We start from the raw sequence: 16,928 nt of genomic DNA, 5'->3' as shown, positions 1-16,928 counted from the left end.
TATCAAATGACAACTCTTTGTCCATGGCTAGGAAACTTAACCATCTTTGATTAACGAGTTAGTCAAGTAGAGGCATACTAGTGACACTCTGTTTGTCTATGTATTCACACATGTACTAAGTTTTCGGTTAATACAATTCTAGCATGAATAATAAACATTTATCATGATATAAGGAAATATAAATAACAAGTTTATTAGTGCCTCTAGGGCATATTTCCTTCAGAAAGGTCTTCTGCCTTATATCTTCACGGCCCACCAGTCTGGTGCATATCAAATTGGCCAGACACCCGAGGACCCCTTAGTCCAGGACTACCTCACTAAGATTAGTAACTCAAAACAGGAGTTGCAGAATGAACAGAGACTAGTTAAGAGTGAAGCGACAATGTGTGTTGGAAGTGATTCCAAAGTTGATGCGATCACCATCGCACACTCCCTCAACCTTCGGGATCAGTGTTGAAACTAAAATAAATGTTATTTGGTGTTTGCCTTGAGCATGAATATGATTGGATCATGTTTATTGTAATACGGTTATTCATTTAAGTCGAAGAATAATTGTTATTCTGTTTACATGAATAAAACCTTCTATATATGGTCATACACTCAATATAAATGGTTTATTGAATCTCGATTGTAGTGATACACATATTCATAATATTGATGCCAAAAGATGCAAAGTTGATAATGATAGTGCAACATATTTGTGGCACTACCGTTTAGGTCATATTGGTGTAAAGCGCATGAAGAAACTCCATGTGGATGGACTTTTAGAATCACTTGAATATGAATCATTTTATGCTTGCGAACCATGCCTCATGGGCAAGATGAGTAAGACTTTGTTCTCCGGAACAATGGAGCGAGCCACTAACTTATTGGAAATAATACATACCAATGTATGCGGTCCGATGAGTGTTGAGGCTCACGGCGGGTATCATTATTTTCTAACCTTCACAGATGATTTGAGAAGATATGGGTATATCTACTTACTGAAACACAAGTTTGAAACATTTGAAAAGTTCAAAGAATTTCAGAGTAAAGTGGAGAATCATCGTAACAAGAAAATAAAAGTTTCTACGATCTGATTGCGGAGGCAAATATTTGAGTTACGAGTTTGGCCTTCATTTAAAAACAATGTGGAATAGTTTCACAACTCACGCCACCTGGAACACCACAGCGTAATGGTGTGTCCGAATGTCGTAATCGTACTTATATTAGATATGGTGCGATCTATGATGTCTCTTACCAATTTACCACTATCGTTTTGGGGTTGTGCATTAGAGACAGTTGTGTTCACGTTAAATAGGGCACCATCTAAATTCGTTGAGAAACATAAGCTGTCGTTTCTTAAAGTTTGGGGTTGTGATGCTTGTGTGAAAAAGTTTCAGCCTGATAAGCTTGAACCCAAATCGGAGAAGTGCGTCTATATAGGATACCCAAAAGAAACTGTTGTGTACACCTTTTACCACAGATTTGAAGGAAAGATCTTTGTTGCTAAAATGGATCCTTTCTAGAGAAGGAGTTTTCTCTCGAAAGAAGTGAGTGGGAGGAAAGTAGAACTTGATGAGGTAATTGTACTTTTTGTCGAATTGTAAAGTAGCTCATCATAGGAAACAGTTCCCATGATGCCTGCACCAACTAGTGAGGAAGCTAATGATAATGATCATGAAACTTCGGATCAAGTTACTACTGAACCTCGTAGGTCAACCGGAGCACGTTTTGCACCAGCGTGGTATGGTAATCCTACTCTGGAAGTCGTGTTACTAGACCATGACGAACCTACGAACTAGGAGGAAGCGATGATGAGCCCAAATTCCGATAAATGGCTTGAGGCCATGAAATCTGAGATAGGATCCATGTATGAGAACAAAGTATGGACTTTGATTGACTTGCCTGATGATTGGCGAGCCATTGATAATAAATGGATCTTCAAGAGGAAGACAGACGCTGACGATAGTGTTATTATCTACAAAGCTCGAATGGTCGCAAATGGTTTTCGACAAGTTCAAGGTGTTGACTATGATGAGATTTTCTCACTCGTATCGATTCTTAAAGTCTGTCCTAATCATGTTAGCAATTGCCGCATTTTATTAAATATGGCAAATGGATGTCAAAATTGCATTCCTTGATGGATTTATTAAAGAAGAGTTGTATATGATGCAACCAGAAGGTTTTCTCAACCCTAAAGGTGCTAACAAAGTGTGCAAGCTCCAGCGATCCATCTATGGACTGGTGCAAGCATCTCGGAGTTGGAATATACGCTTTGATAAGTTGATCAAAGCATATAGTTTTATACAGACTTGTGGTGAAGCCTGTATTTACAAGAAAGTGAGTGGGAGCACTACAACCTTTCTGATAAGTATATGTGAATGACATATTGTTGATCGGAAATGATGTAGAATTTTCTGGAAAGCATAAAGGAGTGTTTGAAAGTATTTTTTTTCAAAGAAAGACCTTAGTGAAGCTACTTACTTACATATTCGGCATCAAGATCTATAAAGATAGATCAAGATGCTTGATAAGACTTTCGATGAGTATATACCTTGATAAGATTTTGAAGGAGTTCAAAATGGATCAGTTAAAGAAGGAGTTCTTGCCTGAGTTGTAAGGTATGAAGTTGAGTAAGACTCAAAACCCGACAATGGCAGAAGATAGAGAGAGAATGAAAGTCATTCCCTATCACTCACCCCATAGGTTCTATAAAGTATGCCATGCTGTGTACCAGACCTATTGTATACCTTGCCATGAGTTTGGCAAAGGGGTAAAATAGTGATCCAGGAGTAGATCACTGGATAGTGGTCAAAATTATCCTTAGAGGACTAACGAAATATTTCTCGGATATGGAGGTGATAAAGAGTTCATCGTAAAGAGTTACTTTGATGCAAGCTTTAACACCGATCTAGATGACCCTGAGTCTTAATCTGGATACATATTGAAAGTGGGAGAAATTAGCTAGAGTAGCTCCATGCAGAGCATTGTAGACATAGAAATTTGCAAAATACATACGGATCTGAATATGGCAGACCCGTTGACTAAACTTCTCTCACAAGCAAAACATGATCACACCTTAGTGCTCTTTGGGTGTTAATCACATAGCGATGTGAACTAGATTATTGACTCTAGTAAACCCTTTGGGTGTTGGTCACATGGCAATGTGAACTATGGGTGTTAATCACATAAAGATGTGAACTATTGGTGTTAAATCACATGGCGATGTGAACTAGATTATTAACTCTAGTGCAAGTGGGAAACTAAAGGAAATATGCCCTAGAGGCAATAATAAAGTTGTTATTTTATATTTCCTTATATCATGATAAATGTTTATTATTCATGCTAGAATTGTATTAACCGAAAACTTGATACATGTGTGGATACATAGACAAAACACAGTGTCCCTAGTAAGCCTCTACTAGACTAGCTCATTGATCAAAGATGGTTAAGTTTCCTAACCATAGACATGTGTTGTCATTTGATGAACGGGATCACATCAATAGGAGAATGATGTGATGGACAAGACCCATATGTTAGCTTAGCATAATGATCATTAAGTCTTATTGCTATTGCTTTATTCATGACTTATACATATTCCTTTGACTATGAGATTATGCAACTCCCGGATACCAGAGGAATACCTTGTGTGCTATCAAACATCACAACGTAACTGGGTGATTATAAAGATGCTCTACAGGTATCTCCGAAGGTGTTTGTTGGGTTGGCATAGATCGAGATTAGGATTTGTCACTCCGAGTATTGGAGAGGTATCTCTGGGCCCTCTCGGTAATGCACATCATAATAAGCCTTGCAAGCAATGTGACTAATGAGTTAGTTGCGGGATGATACATTACGGAATGAGTAAAGAGAGTTGCCGGTAACGAGATTGAACTAGGTATGGAGATACCACGATCGAATCTCGGGAAAGTAACATACCGATGACAAAGGGAATTACGTATGTTGTCATAAGGTTCAACCGATAAAGATCTTCGTAGAATATGTAGGAGCCAGTATGGGCATCCAGGTTCCGCTATTGGTTATTGACTGGAGAGGTGTCTCGGTCATGTCTACATAGTTCTCGAACCCGTAGGATCCGCACGCTTAACGTTCATTGACGATATAGTACTATATGAGTTATGTATGTTGGTGACCGAATGTTGTTCGGAGTCCCAGATGAGATCACGGACATGACGAGGAGCTCTGGAATGGTCCGGAGGTAAAGATTGATATATAGGATGATATGGTTCGGCCAAGGGGTGAAGCCCACGGGGCTTTAAGGTCGGTGCAAAAGGAGTTTTGCGGAGGCCAGGGGGCCAAATGTCGGAGACCATGGCGTCTGGCCCTAGGCCAGACGCCGAGGCCCATGGCGTCTGGGCCAGACGCCAATGACCGTGGTATCTGGTCCTGGAAGTCCGAGAAGGACTCTTCCTTGCAGGCAAAACCGACTTTGAGGAGGCTTTTACTCCAAGTTTCGACCCTAGGGCTCAACATATAAATAGAGGGGCAGTGCTAGCACCTGGAACACATCAAGAATCACCAAGCCGTGTGCCGGAAACCCCGTCCCCTCTAGTTTATCCTCTGTCGTAGTTTCCGTAGTGCTTGGCGAAGCCATGCGAAGATTGTTCTTCACCAACACCGTCAACATGCTGTCGTGCTGCCGGGACTCATCTACTACTCCGTCCGTCTTGCTGGATCAAGAAGGCGAGGACGTCATCGAGCTGAATGTGTGCTGAACGCGGAGGTGTCGTACATTCGGTACTTGATCGGGACGGATCGTGAAGGTGTACGACTACGTCAACTGCGTTGATAAATGCTTCCGCTTTGCGATCTTCAAGGGTATGAAGATGCTCTCCCTGTCTTGTTGCTATGCATCTCCTAGATAGATCTGGTGTGATCGTAGGATTTTTTTGAAATTGCATGCTATGTTCCCCAACAGGTACTTGATAGATGTTGATGATGTCTCCCCAGCAACGGCGCCAGAAATTCTTCCTGCTACTTGTGAGCTGTGTTGGGATTTCCTCGAAGAGGATAGGATGATGCAGTATAGTAGAGATAAGTATTTCCCTCAATTATGAAACAAAGGTTATCAATCTAGTAGGAGAACCAAGCAACACTATGCAAACAACACCTACACACAAACAACAAATACTTGCAACCCAACGCGTAGAGGGGTTGTCAATCCCTCAACGGTTATGAGCAAGATTAAATTGTATAGGTTATAGATAGATCTGACAAAAATACAAAATAAAATAAAATTGTAGCAAGGTATTTTTAGTTTTAATATATGATAGAAAATAGACTCGATGCCATAGTTTTCATTAAAGGCTTCTCTTGAAAAAATAGCATACGGTGGGTAAACAAATTACTGTTGGGTAATTGATAGAAAAGCAAATAATTATGACGTTGTCTAAGGCAATGATCATGTATTTAGACATCACTTCCAAGATTATTAGACCGAAACGATTCTGCATCTACTACTATTACTCCACACATCGACCGCTATCTAGCATGCATCTATTGTATTAAGTTCATGGAAAAACAGAGTAATGCTTTAAGCAAGATGACATGAAGTAGATAAGATAAACTCGTGTATGAATAAACCCCATCTTGTTACCCTTAATAGCAACGATACATGCGTGTCATGTCCCTTTCTGTAACTAGGATTGAGCACCGCAAGATCGAACCCAACACAAAGCACCTCTTTCCGTGGCAAGATAAATCAATCTAGTTGGCCAAACCAAACCATTAAATCGGAGAAGAAATACGAGGCTATAACAGTCATGCATAAAAGAGTTCAGAGAAAACCCAATTAATATTCATGGATAGATCTGATCATAAACTCACAATTCATCAAATCCCAACAAACACACCGCAAAAAGTCATTACATCAAATAGATCTCCAAGAACACCGAGGAGAACATTGTATTGAAGATCAAAAAGAGAGAAGAAGCCATCTAGCTACTAACTATGGACCCATAGGTCCATGGTAAACTACGCACGCATCATCATAGGTACAACAAGGATGATGAAGAACCCCTCTGTGATCGTTTCACCATCTGGCAGAGTTTCGGAAAAGGCCTCTAGATGGGATCTCGTGGTTCTACAACTTGCGGCGGTGGAAAAAGTATTTCCTGGACTCCCTCATGGGTTTCCTAATTTTAGAGTATTTATAGAGACGGAGTTAGGTCAAACGGAGGCTCATGGGCCCGACTAGGTACCAGGGCGCGCCCCAGGCCCGTGGCACACCCTGGTGCCTAGTGGGCCACTTCTTCATCTTCTCATTCCCTCTCAAAACTTCCAGGGTCTCTTATTGCCAGAAAAAATATCTCCAAAAAGTTTTGTGGCATTTGGACTTTGTTTGGTCTTGTTATTCTGCAAAGTAAAAAACAAGCAAAAAACACAATTGGCATTGGGCACTAAGTTAGTAGGTTAGTCCCAAAAAATGATATAAAGTTGCCTATAAATGTATATAAAACATCCAAGATTGATACTATAATAGCATGGAACAATCAAAAATTATAGATATGTTGGAGACGTATCAAGGCGTACGACATCAAGGTGGTGGCGCTATGCGGCTGCAAGTTGAATCTCAACTGCCCAATTGGCACAACCAATGTGCCAACGCCCGTCGAAATCGACCACTGAGTGGTATCCAGACGCGAGGTATGGGAGAACCGGGAGGCATCAAGCTGTGCCAGAAGGGGGTTCATGATGCCGATGAGGCCAGGCCGTCCAAGAGAAGGGGGTCTGAGGCCGAAGTGATCGACCTTTCGTTGGACTAGTTTAATTTCGTAATCTGCAATGCAGTTTGAACTAAATTATGATATCTATATCCGTATTTGCAATGTAGTTTTAACTAAACTAAGTTATGAATGTTGAAATATTTGTCTATATAAGTGATAAGGGTTCATATAAGTGACCTACATTTCAAGAGATTGGCCAGAGATGCACTGATTTACTTCATTTTTCATACCCATTTGAAATTATGGTTATACTTTGATTCCTGATTAACAAGAAGTTCTAGTTACATTAATAAAGGCATTATACTTATTTGTATTGTACTTCATGCACAAGGTTGTATATTTGTTTATCATTTCATCTTTCTAATCATATCCAGGCAAATTGACGGAGTACGAGAAGCTTAGAAATCAAACTGTGAAAGATAATGCATCTTTGATTTCACAAAGATTGCAGGAAAAAGGCATAGAACCTGCTGATTTAGGGCTTGCCATTCTAAAGCATGGGTATTCGCATGTGGTACGAATGCAATTTCGCAGGAAAAGGGGGTATCTCTTCTAACAAGGAAGCCGAAGATACAGACATTGTCAACATCTTAGAAATGAGAGTTGTTGGTACTGAGATTGCATCACCTGTTGTATACGAACGTATGTCTTGTGAACTAAAATGTGTGAAGGATGCACTTGTATACATGTAGGTAGTACGTGAAACTCTCAAGAAGACTCCGACTCACATTCTCGATGAAATTGAGGGTCTGAATATTTCCATGGTTGTGCTTCATCAACAGATTCAGTCTATCAAGACTGCACCTAAAATCTTATGGCAAAGAACATGACGTCGTGCACAAAGGCAACAAAGAGAATTTTTTGCTCTTGAGAAGACTCTTCGAGGTATTGACAGAGCTCTGTGCTACATCATCAGGATTCTGTCACAATAATTCATTGCCACCGGCTGAAAAACACCGCCATCGTACTGGTGCATTGTTTGAAGGTGATAAAACCGACATGACCGTCTATGATAAAACCCACGGTGGACCACATGGAAGCAGCCAGGTCAGCAACTGTTGGCTCCACCTATCAGAATCTTTGGCCGATCAAACCAGTGGACCGATCACCGTTGACGGGATTATTGTCGCCAAAAAGATCTTAGGCGACAGATTGGGCTATCATAGGTGACAATCTGGGCCGTCAACGAAAACGACAATTGGTGACATTTGTTAGTCTGTCCCTTAAAATGTGATCTTACGCGACAAAAAACGGTATCGTCAAAATGTTATTTTCCATAACGGCGTTTCTGTGACGATGGGGGTGACAGCAGGAAAACGTCACGAGTGTACTTTCTGTGACGAAAAAAGGTTATACTATATGTGACACAAGTGAAACACCGCAAAAATAGAGCAAATTTTGTAGTGAAACTCTGAGGACACTGAGATGTTGAGCTTGAAGATGAATGATTTGGATGACGATGCATAGATAATTGTGCAAACCATCAGTGATAGGATATTGAAGCGCATGGCGGCCAAGCTGCAGGCGGATGATGAGGAGCCGGTGGCAGAGTGAGCGTGTAGGCTTGGATAGTGAGTCGACAAGGCAAAAAATCTAAAAAAAAATTGCAAGGATTACCAGATTGATATTCTTTTGTGATCGGACATGTAAAAATTATACATATTTGCTTCTTTTTACTTGTGATTGGGCTCGTTCGATGTGATCCGGCGCTATGCATTTGATTTGAAATCTATCGAACCTAGACGGAAGTTTAAGTGAGGCAGTTGAATGACCGGCTCCCGTATTATTATTCGCGGACTCGTTTCATCGGTTCGTAGACGGATACGATGTCAGGGGTAGCGTTGGAGATGCCATAGACGAGCAACTAGCCGGTGGTGATCCTTGGCGCGGCAACGACGAAGCAACGAAACCGTAGCATACGTACGCAACACTGAATTCGGTACTATATTAATACACGACCTTAAATACCCACCGAATTCCCGTGCTCGGCAGCGTCCACGAACGATGTACGCATTGAATCGTATTGATCAACTTCAACGTACCAGTAGGACCGGTCGCAACGTCCACGTACTGATGTGGTCAGAATGCACCGCGGTACTCCAGCGAATACACCAATACATGCAAGAAAAAGCTGTGATTTCCCTTTCGTGTCCGACGGATACACCGGTACATGCAACGTCCTCGGCCTACAAAGCACAATTCGAGAAGAACACAATTTCGTCTATGTACGCAGTACGCTGCTGTCTAGAGAGTTTGGGCACGCCCAAAATGTAAACTCTCTACGTGGCTTGTGATTCAAAACAGAGGTCGGACTGAGGATAGGCTTGTCCGCCGTGGATGGCCCAACTACGGTCTTTGTCCTCTTTGTAACCAAGTTCAAGAGATGTCGACACATCTTCTATGTCACTGCCACTTCTCGGCGAGAGTGAGTGAGCTGTTATAGCTTTGCCTACCGGATGTCAAACCCCGAAACCGGGGCACGATGGGTAGCGTCCGTCGACGAGTGGTGGGTCGGTGTGCGCAAGGGTCCTCCGCAACACCGCGACTCCTTCGACGATCGTTGTGCGCAACATTAAGGATGAAATCGATTTTGCGGGTGTTAGCGGGTGCTAGGCACTTGGATTTTGTTACGCCGCGAGAATGACGACATTTGTATTCCACACCCCTTGCTGGGCGATGTTTAAAACTCTCTCTTAATTAACGAAATAGCAAATCTTTTGCCTTGTTTTTTAAAAGAAACTTTGAAATGGCAGCGATTGGGTCGGTCGACCTCGTGCATGTGTGCATGGGCTCGTAGGCGGTAGTACTACGAGACAACAACGTAACATGGCGATGAAGACGGAGGCACGTACTACGTGACCGCCATGGACGGGACTGGGCACTCGGCGCTGAAGAACAACACCACACCACTGACTAGTCAGACCTCAGCACCCCATCACCACCATCACGCACGGCCCATCCGGCCATGTTCCCTCCTCATCCATCCTCTCGAGTCCTCGCCGTTCGCGACTCCGTAGTAGCGGGGACTCGTGTCGGTCGGCCTGGCTGGCGCCAGTGCTCCGGGACGAAGGGACAGCCTGTTTTTGGGAAGGTTGTGGTGATCGCCGTAGGCATGGGCGGGCTGCAATGTTTGTACTGCGGCAGGATTGGATCGGATCGGATTGGAGGGCAGGTTGCATGCACGCACTTGATGACTGGAGCAGCGAGGAGGAGCCCAGCTGGCTCCCGCTGCTCCACCTGCCACCCGCCATTGATGCCGATGTGTCCTCCCCTCCCGCCCGCTGCCACTGTGGATCCTTTACTCCGATTCATTGGCCGCAGTCCCGGTTCCGCAGTACAACGCGCAAATGCATCGCACGCACCCCACGCCCGCCTGCTCGGCAATGGCCGATTATTTGTTTATCAGTGCATTCGTCCTCCCGATTGAAATGTGATGGACTGTGCTAACCGGGGCCATCCATGCGCCTGTCAGCCACTGTGATGTTTCATGATGTGCCGACTTCACTGGGGCCGAGTGGAATTTCTCTGGAGGATATTACAAGCGGCTATACGACAGACATGCGTTAGGGTAGTAGTAGGGTAAGGAAAGGATTAAAGGGCCTGAAATCCGTGTCCCCCTGCCTGGACAAGTCCAAATGCGAGGCTGTCCGCTCGTCGTGCAGAGGCGTCCAAATCAGGGTGCCCGCACCTAACGACAGCTTGTCCATCGGAGCACTGGCGGATCACACTGTACTCGCCATCAGCCTTGACGGACGGGTCGGCCCACCCAACCAGAAACGTTACGGGGCCGGCTCCGGCCATTTCAAATTCAAAAACAGAGCACAACGCACCGTATGTACTATGACCGTAAGAAACCCACTCACCACTCAACCACACGTAAAAATTCAGCCCAATGAGATGAGCCCTCACCAGCTGCACGTACGGTACACTTCAGTACACGCCAAGCACCGGGAACCTTGCCCTGGACGGGAGGCCGGCCAGTGCCATGCCAGCGAGCCAGCCAGCCAGCCCCGGCCGGCGTCCGTTCCTTCGGCGAGGGGGAAACCGGGCGAACCTTCCCCGCATCCCAGACCTGCCCGCACATGCCATGCCACGCCACGGCCGGATCAGATCACGCACCCCGCAGGCGAGGCGAGCTGCCGATCTAGAAGGCCATGAACTGTAAAGCTGAGCCGTGCCGGGGGAGTGGCGAGCAAAAGCGCCCCCCTCGCAAAAGCTGCGCGCTCCCCCACGCCCATCTACCCCGGCTCGTCCGTCCATCTACCCCGCCCCGGCACGACGTCACGTCGCCCGCCCCCTTTCGCGGACGCCGCGGCGCCGATGGGATATCGGGATGGACGCGGTCAAGTAAAGTCGCCCGCGCGGCCCCACGCACGCACGCACGTACGCCCGGGGGAGGGGAGGGGAGGGGCTGGATCCAGGGTGCCTCCAGCTGCCGCGCGCCGAGCCCCAAACCGGATCCACCCGCTCCACGGCGCCACGGCATTTACTCCCTCCGTAAACCGCAGACGCGCACTCGCCCGTTGGATGCCACTCGCTCGCTGCCTCGCCCCAGCCTGTCCGAGCCCCTCCCCCGCCCGTATAAATACCGCCACCCTACTGCCCGATCAATCCATCAACCAGCCATTCCAATCCATCACCATCCACCAAGCTCAGCTCAGCTCAGCTACCACACTTCACTCGGTAGCAGCTAGTGAGGAAGAAAGATCGTTGGAGCGCAAGATGAGGGCGGCGGCGCTCGGCATTGTGGCCATGGCCTGCCTTGTGGCGGTGGCGCGGGGCGGCAACTTCATCCAGGACTCCGAGATGACCTGGGGGGACGGCCGCGGGAAGGTCGTCGACGGCGGCCGCGGGCTCGACCTCACGCTCGACAAGACCTCCGGCTCCGGCTTCCAGTCCAAGAGCGAGTACCTGTTTGGTAAGATTGATATGCAGATCAAGCTCGTCCCCGGCAACTCCGCCGGCACCGTCACCACCTTCTACGTAAGCATCTTCAGTAGTGTCAGTCGCTGGTCGTTGCCATTTCCGTATGTATCTGATGGAAGCTGATGGTTCTTTGTGTGTGTGTGTGTGTGTGAATGTGCAGCTGTCGTCGCAGGGGACGGCGCACGACGAGATCGACTTCGAGTTCCTGGGCAACGTGACCGGCGAGCCCTACACGCTGCACACCAACGTGTTCGCGCAGGGGCAGGGGCAGCGGGAGCAGCAGTTCCGCCTCTGGTTCGACCCCACCAAGGCCTTCCACACCTACTCCATCATCTGGAACCCGCAGCACGTCATGTGAGACTCCTTCCCTCATGGATTCTTTTCTTCTTCCTTTGGAGACAAAGCATCATGGCGTTTGAGCTTGTCGCTGACGTGAATGCCTTTGGGTCACGGGCGTGCAGATTCGCGGTGGACGGCACGGCGATCAGGGACTTCAAGAACCACGAGGCGCGCGGCGTGTCCTTCCCCAAGAGCCAGCCGATGCGGCTGTACGCGAGCCTGTGGAACGCCGACGACTGGGCCACGCAGGGCGGCCGGGTCAAGACCGACTGGAGCAAGGCGCCGTTCGTCGCCTCCTTCCGCAACTTCAACGCCGACGCCTGCGTCATGTCGGGCGGCGCGCAGCGCTGCCCCGCGGGCACCATGGAGGCCTCGGCCGCCGGCGCCAACGGCGGCCGCGGCAGCGGCAGCTGGTGGAACCAGGAGCTGAGCGGCATGGGGTACCGGCGCATGCGGTGGGTGCAGAGGAAGTTCATGATCTACAACTACTGCACCGACCCCAAGCGGGTGGCGCAGGGCGTGCCCGCCGAGTGCAAGCTCCGCTGATGAGATCCCAGCTCCCGCAGCTCACAAGAACAACAACCCAGGAACCCGTCGGTCGTCTGAGATGTGTCTGGTTTCGGCTTTCGATCCGTGAGAACGAACGAAGGAAGGAAGGGAAAGTGCGCGCGCATCGAAGCTCTGTGGGATGGTGTAAATGTAGTACCGTAGTATGCATATCGCATTCTTTCATTTGTTTCGTTGTCACACGGGGTCGATCCATGTACTTATGCAAGTTCTATAATTAGCCTGTTCCGTTTAGCCTTGAAAATCCGGACTGGATTGGTGTGTTCTTTTGCTCATGTGTACTGTGTGCGGGGATGAGGGGGCGCAGAGGTAGAAAAAGAAGGCGGCCAAAGTGGGCTTGGACGTGGGCACCCTGTGGATCTGGACCATTGGGAAGGGGAAGCTTATCCGGGTTTAGATTATTCTAACCGAGGAAGGACACGTGCATGCTGCACGCGAGGAACAAAACAATGCCGACCGGAGGAGGACCGACATTCATGCATCGCTCGCACCCAAAATACCCAGGAATTTTTAATTAATCGAGCGGTAACTAAACTTTTCACCGCGAGCAAGACGGTCCTCGACGCAAAGGGCTGCAATACGCCGCCAGAACCTGAGACTTAGGCAGGGCCGTGCCAGTCGGATCCACACCCATCGTCCTTGGGCCACAGCAAACCGTGCCGTGCTGGGGAGGCGCAAGCAAGGCCCAATGGACCGCCGTGCCGCCTTCGGGCTGGACCTGCCCAAGCACGGCCCAATACAATAAATATGAAACTTCATCATTTTAATCAAGATTTTTATCACAACATGATCTTTTTATACCCCAGTAGTCAGTACACAAATGTAATCGTCTTACATTAGTGTGGGGGGGGGGGGGGGGGGGTTCCATGGCTCCCTACCATCTAATCCACCTTCACTGACGATATTCACCACCGCCGGGGTACACCCTCGCTCGCCTCGACTCGTCTCAGCCCCTCTCTTAACCTGGTTTGTGGTGGCAGCCGCGACCCGCGAGAGACCAGGATTCTTGTTAGTCATTGTATACATATTTGAGCCAAATGCTTCCATGTACATAATTGAGAGGCAACAACAAGACCAAAATACCCTCATAGGAAGTACTAACGGGGTGATGCGATTGCTGTTCTACGTCGGTCAAGACACTCGATAAATTTTTGAGTCCATACTCCTTTTCCCAAGTATCAAAGAGTACCAACCATTAGATTTGGGGAAATGGATGACTCATACTAATTTTGGAATACCATACAAGAGCTTGACTCTTCTATGTAATTTGCACATTGAATCTGTTACAAAAGACAATATGAACTTCCGATGCCTCCCATTTCTACAAGAATTCACACCTTCGCATAGCTCATGTGACTAAGGCGTTGTTTGGATAGTGAAGATTAGCGATAGGATTATAGAAAATGAGGTTTTAGCCGATTTCTAGGAAAACCCATTTTACGTCAGTTTTTACAAATAACCAGTTTATAAATAACTACGTTTGGTATGGAAATTTGGAAAACTGGTCGGACCAGTTCCTTGTTTGGATGCCCACAACTACTAGCTGCTCCTATTCCTATTCTCCTCCAGTGAGTGACTCACTTTCCCCAAATCGCACATCATGGCCTCATCCATCCAAGCTCGTTGAGCTGCTGCTGCCCTCCGATTCCTCCTCCGCTCGCTCACACCGCTGCTCCCTCGTCTCGCCCGTGGAAGAATCCGCGCGCGGACGCCGGGTACGGCGCGCCTCCGCCGTCCTGGACACCGGTTGCTGCTGGACTCCCAGGTCGCCAGGTACACGCCGCCGCGCGCGGACGCCTACTACTGCGCGCCTCCGCCCCCTGGATGTTGGTTGCTGCTCGCCTCCCCTCCCCTGGACGGCTAGGTCCCCAGGCGTACTCCGTTTCGTCGGCCGTCGACCCCGCACAAGCTGTACCTAGCGAGCGGTCCTGCTTCAGGTCAACGCACAGGCCTGCCTCCCCTCAACGCCGGCCGTGCAGGCTGCACCGACATCAGCCTGTATCGGCGGCGCCGGGGGCAGCAGGCAGCTGTAGCGGATGGGGATTCCAAGCTAGCGGATGGGGATTTAGAGGAGCAGGTATGTTTGATTATTATTTTCAAGTTTTGTACTAGTAAATTAACATGAACTACATCATGCACTTGACGAGAGAAGCTATAGTTATCTCCCTTTTTGTTTTCTTAGCATGTTTTCATGGTCTACATCACGCACTTGCGGAGAGTATACTACTTCATAACTGACAGGACTTAGCAATTAGCTACATATCTACTTGGTCCATTGAAGAACCTGGTGCGTAGGTACAAGGGGAACACTTGAATGTCACATAAAATGCACCAATTTGAAGTAGTTTATTGGTTGCTTTACTTGCTGAAAAGATTGGTAGACAATAACATTTCATCTTGTAGCTCCAGATAGAGAGGGAGAGGCAGAGGGTGAGAGAGATAGAGAGATAGAGCATATAAGCCTATAAAAGAATGGGAAGTTCATGTCCATATAAAGAATTAAAAGTTGCAACAATAATTATGCAGATATATCTGCAATTGAAGATGGAAAACAAATATTACAGTATTTAATCATCTTCTGATTGAGCACTACGTTGTTGATGTTTAGTCCACAACTCTCAGGCGATGGCAGCACGAACTCTCTCACCAGCAACTCTATCATCTTCTCTTGCTTGCCCATGAACTTGTTGATCACCATGGTCAGTATTTTGTTCTGTTTCCCCATGCTCATAAAGCTCGAATAACTCATCAGGATGATTAACCTTCCTTATGAAGTTGTAGATAATGCAACAAGCCATAACAATTTTCACTTGAGTTCTGTATGGATAAGGAATTCCTCCTTTCCTACTTAGAATTGGAAAACGAGCTTTTAGAACACCATAAGTTCGTTCAACAACATTCCGCAACTGTGCATGTAGATGGTTGAACAAGTCCTTCCCACTAGTATATCGCCGATTACTTCCACGAAAAGAAGCAATATGATAGCGATCTCCACGATACGGGGCAATAAAACTTGGAGTATTTGCGTAGCCTGAATCAACAAGGTAAAATTTACCTGCACATTAATTTCATATCAAACTCAGCATCTTTATATATATTGTAGATACACAAATAATTGTACTTTACCTTCAGGAACAACTAAACCTCCACTAGTCACAGCCCATCTTAGAACAGCTTGATCCGATGCAGAACCCTCCCATCCAGCAGCGACATAAGAGAATGTCATGTCAAATGACACTACTGCCATTACATTTTGAGACGGATAACCATGTCTGTTTCTATAAGGAGTTTGCTTATCAAGCCTGACTTTTGCCTCAATATGTGTCCCATCAATTGCTCCTAGGCAGTTCTGTTGGGATTTTTTGTTAGTCAAAAAATAAAGTTTAAATGGTGTCGACCTTCTATTTATGAAATTCATATGTAAAAGAGTATCTGCTTCTAATAGCAAACATACCTTGAAATATGGGTAGAATCTTGCGTCACCCAATATTTTTGATGGGACTTGATTGCTTGAATCTGTTATGCAAACATCACGCAAACCATTTATGGCGTCTAAAACTTTGTTGAAGTGTCGGCTGATTGGTTCGCCAGAATGCTAATATCTATCTTGGATGACACGGTTTCTAACACTGTGACCAATTGTATGTAGAAACATGAGTAGTTGTTCGTCCACTGTCATTCGATTTGTATCCTTAAGTAACTTCCTCTCACACAAAGCATCCCGCAACAAGTAGAATGTGTGCTTCTCAAGACGAAATTGTTCATAAAATCTAACTGGATGTCCCTCTAAAAACTCTATCGTTTTCTGAGCACCAGTTAATATAGAAGTGTTACGGGGCGTTCTGAATAACCTTGTGAACAACACATCGCGAAACAAGGACACTGCAGAAATGTTATTAATAAGCACTTGCTCGGAATCAGAAAGTTCATCATCTGTCACATCTGAAATGTTCATAGATCCCTGCACGATTTGCACAGTTGACCATATCATCTCTGGATAATTGTTTTAAAATGTAATAGTGCTGAACCGAACAATGAACAATACCAAACTGAAAACAATATTTATTACTTCACGCAAACTGACAAAATATAAGTGAAATTGTTTTCTGAATCTTGTAAAGTGCGACAACGACCGAAATAAAATACTATGCTCAAAGGTGTATTACAAAAATTCTAAGGATCAAGAATCCAGAGCTTCCGCGTCTCTTCATCCATCTCAATGAAAATGGCCTGTTTATCACCATCTGTAAATGCCTTTACCGCTTTTAGTTTCTCATTGGGATCTAGATTACTCATACTATTTAGTATTGCCATACAAGATTTAACCAAGTAAGCTTCAGTTTGTTGTGCTACTGTTTTCTTTGCTTC

The 16,928-nt window shown here is 46.2% G+C and overlaps 1 protein-coding gene across 1 annotated transcript; it reads left to right on the top strand.

Moving 5' to 3' along the window:
* The first annotated feature begins 11,322 nt into the window (after nucleotides 1-11,322).
* On the top strand, nucleotides 11,323-12,794 carry LOC125528777 (xyloglucan endotransglucosylase/hydrolase protein 22-like). Its single transcript, XM_048693216.2, has 3 exons — nucleotides 11,323-11,711; nucleotides 11,815-12,008; nucleotides 12,116-12,794. The coding sequence occupies exons 1-3, from the start codon at nucleotides 11,451-11,453 to the stop codon at nucleotides 12,537-12,539; spliced, it is 879 nt and encodes a 292-aa protein (XP_048549173.2). The 5' UTR covers nucleotides 11,323-11,450; the 3' UTR covers nucleotides 12,540-12,794.
* Nucleotides 12,795-16,928: the final 4,134 nt, after the last annotated feature.

Source organism: Triticum urartu, chromosome 7A (genome assembly GCF_056163025.1).
Source record: "Triticum urartu cultivar PI428250 chromosome 7A, HENAU_Tu73, whole genome shotgun sequence".
Taxonomy (NCBI): Eukaryota; Viridiplantae; Streptophyta; class Magnoliopsida; order Poales; family Poaceae; genus Triticum; species Triticum urartu.
This window is presented reverse-complemented; position numbering and strand designations above follow the sequence as displayed.

Coding starts and splice junctions, on each gene's coding strand:
- LOC125528777 (XM_048693216.2), top strand. CDS start 11,451: ATGAGGGCGGCGGCGCTCGGCATTGTGGCCATGGCCTGCCTTGTGGCG. Junction 11,712..11,814: donor GCACCGTCACCACCTTCTAC/GTAAGCATCTTC, acceptor GTGAATGTGCAG/CTGTCGTCGCAGGGGACGGC. Junction 12,009..12,115: donor TGGAACCCGCAGCACGTCAT/GTGAGACTCCTT, acceptor ACGGGCGTGCAG/ATTCGCGGTGGACGGCACGG.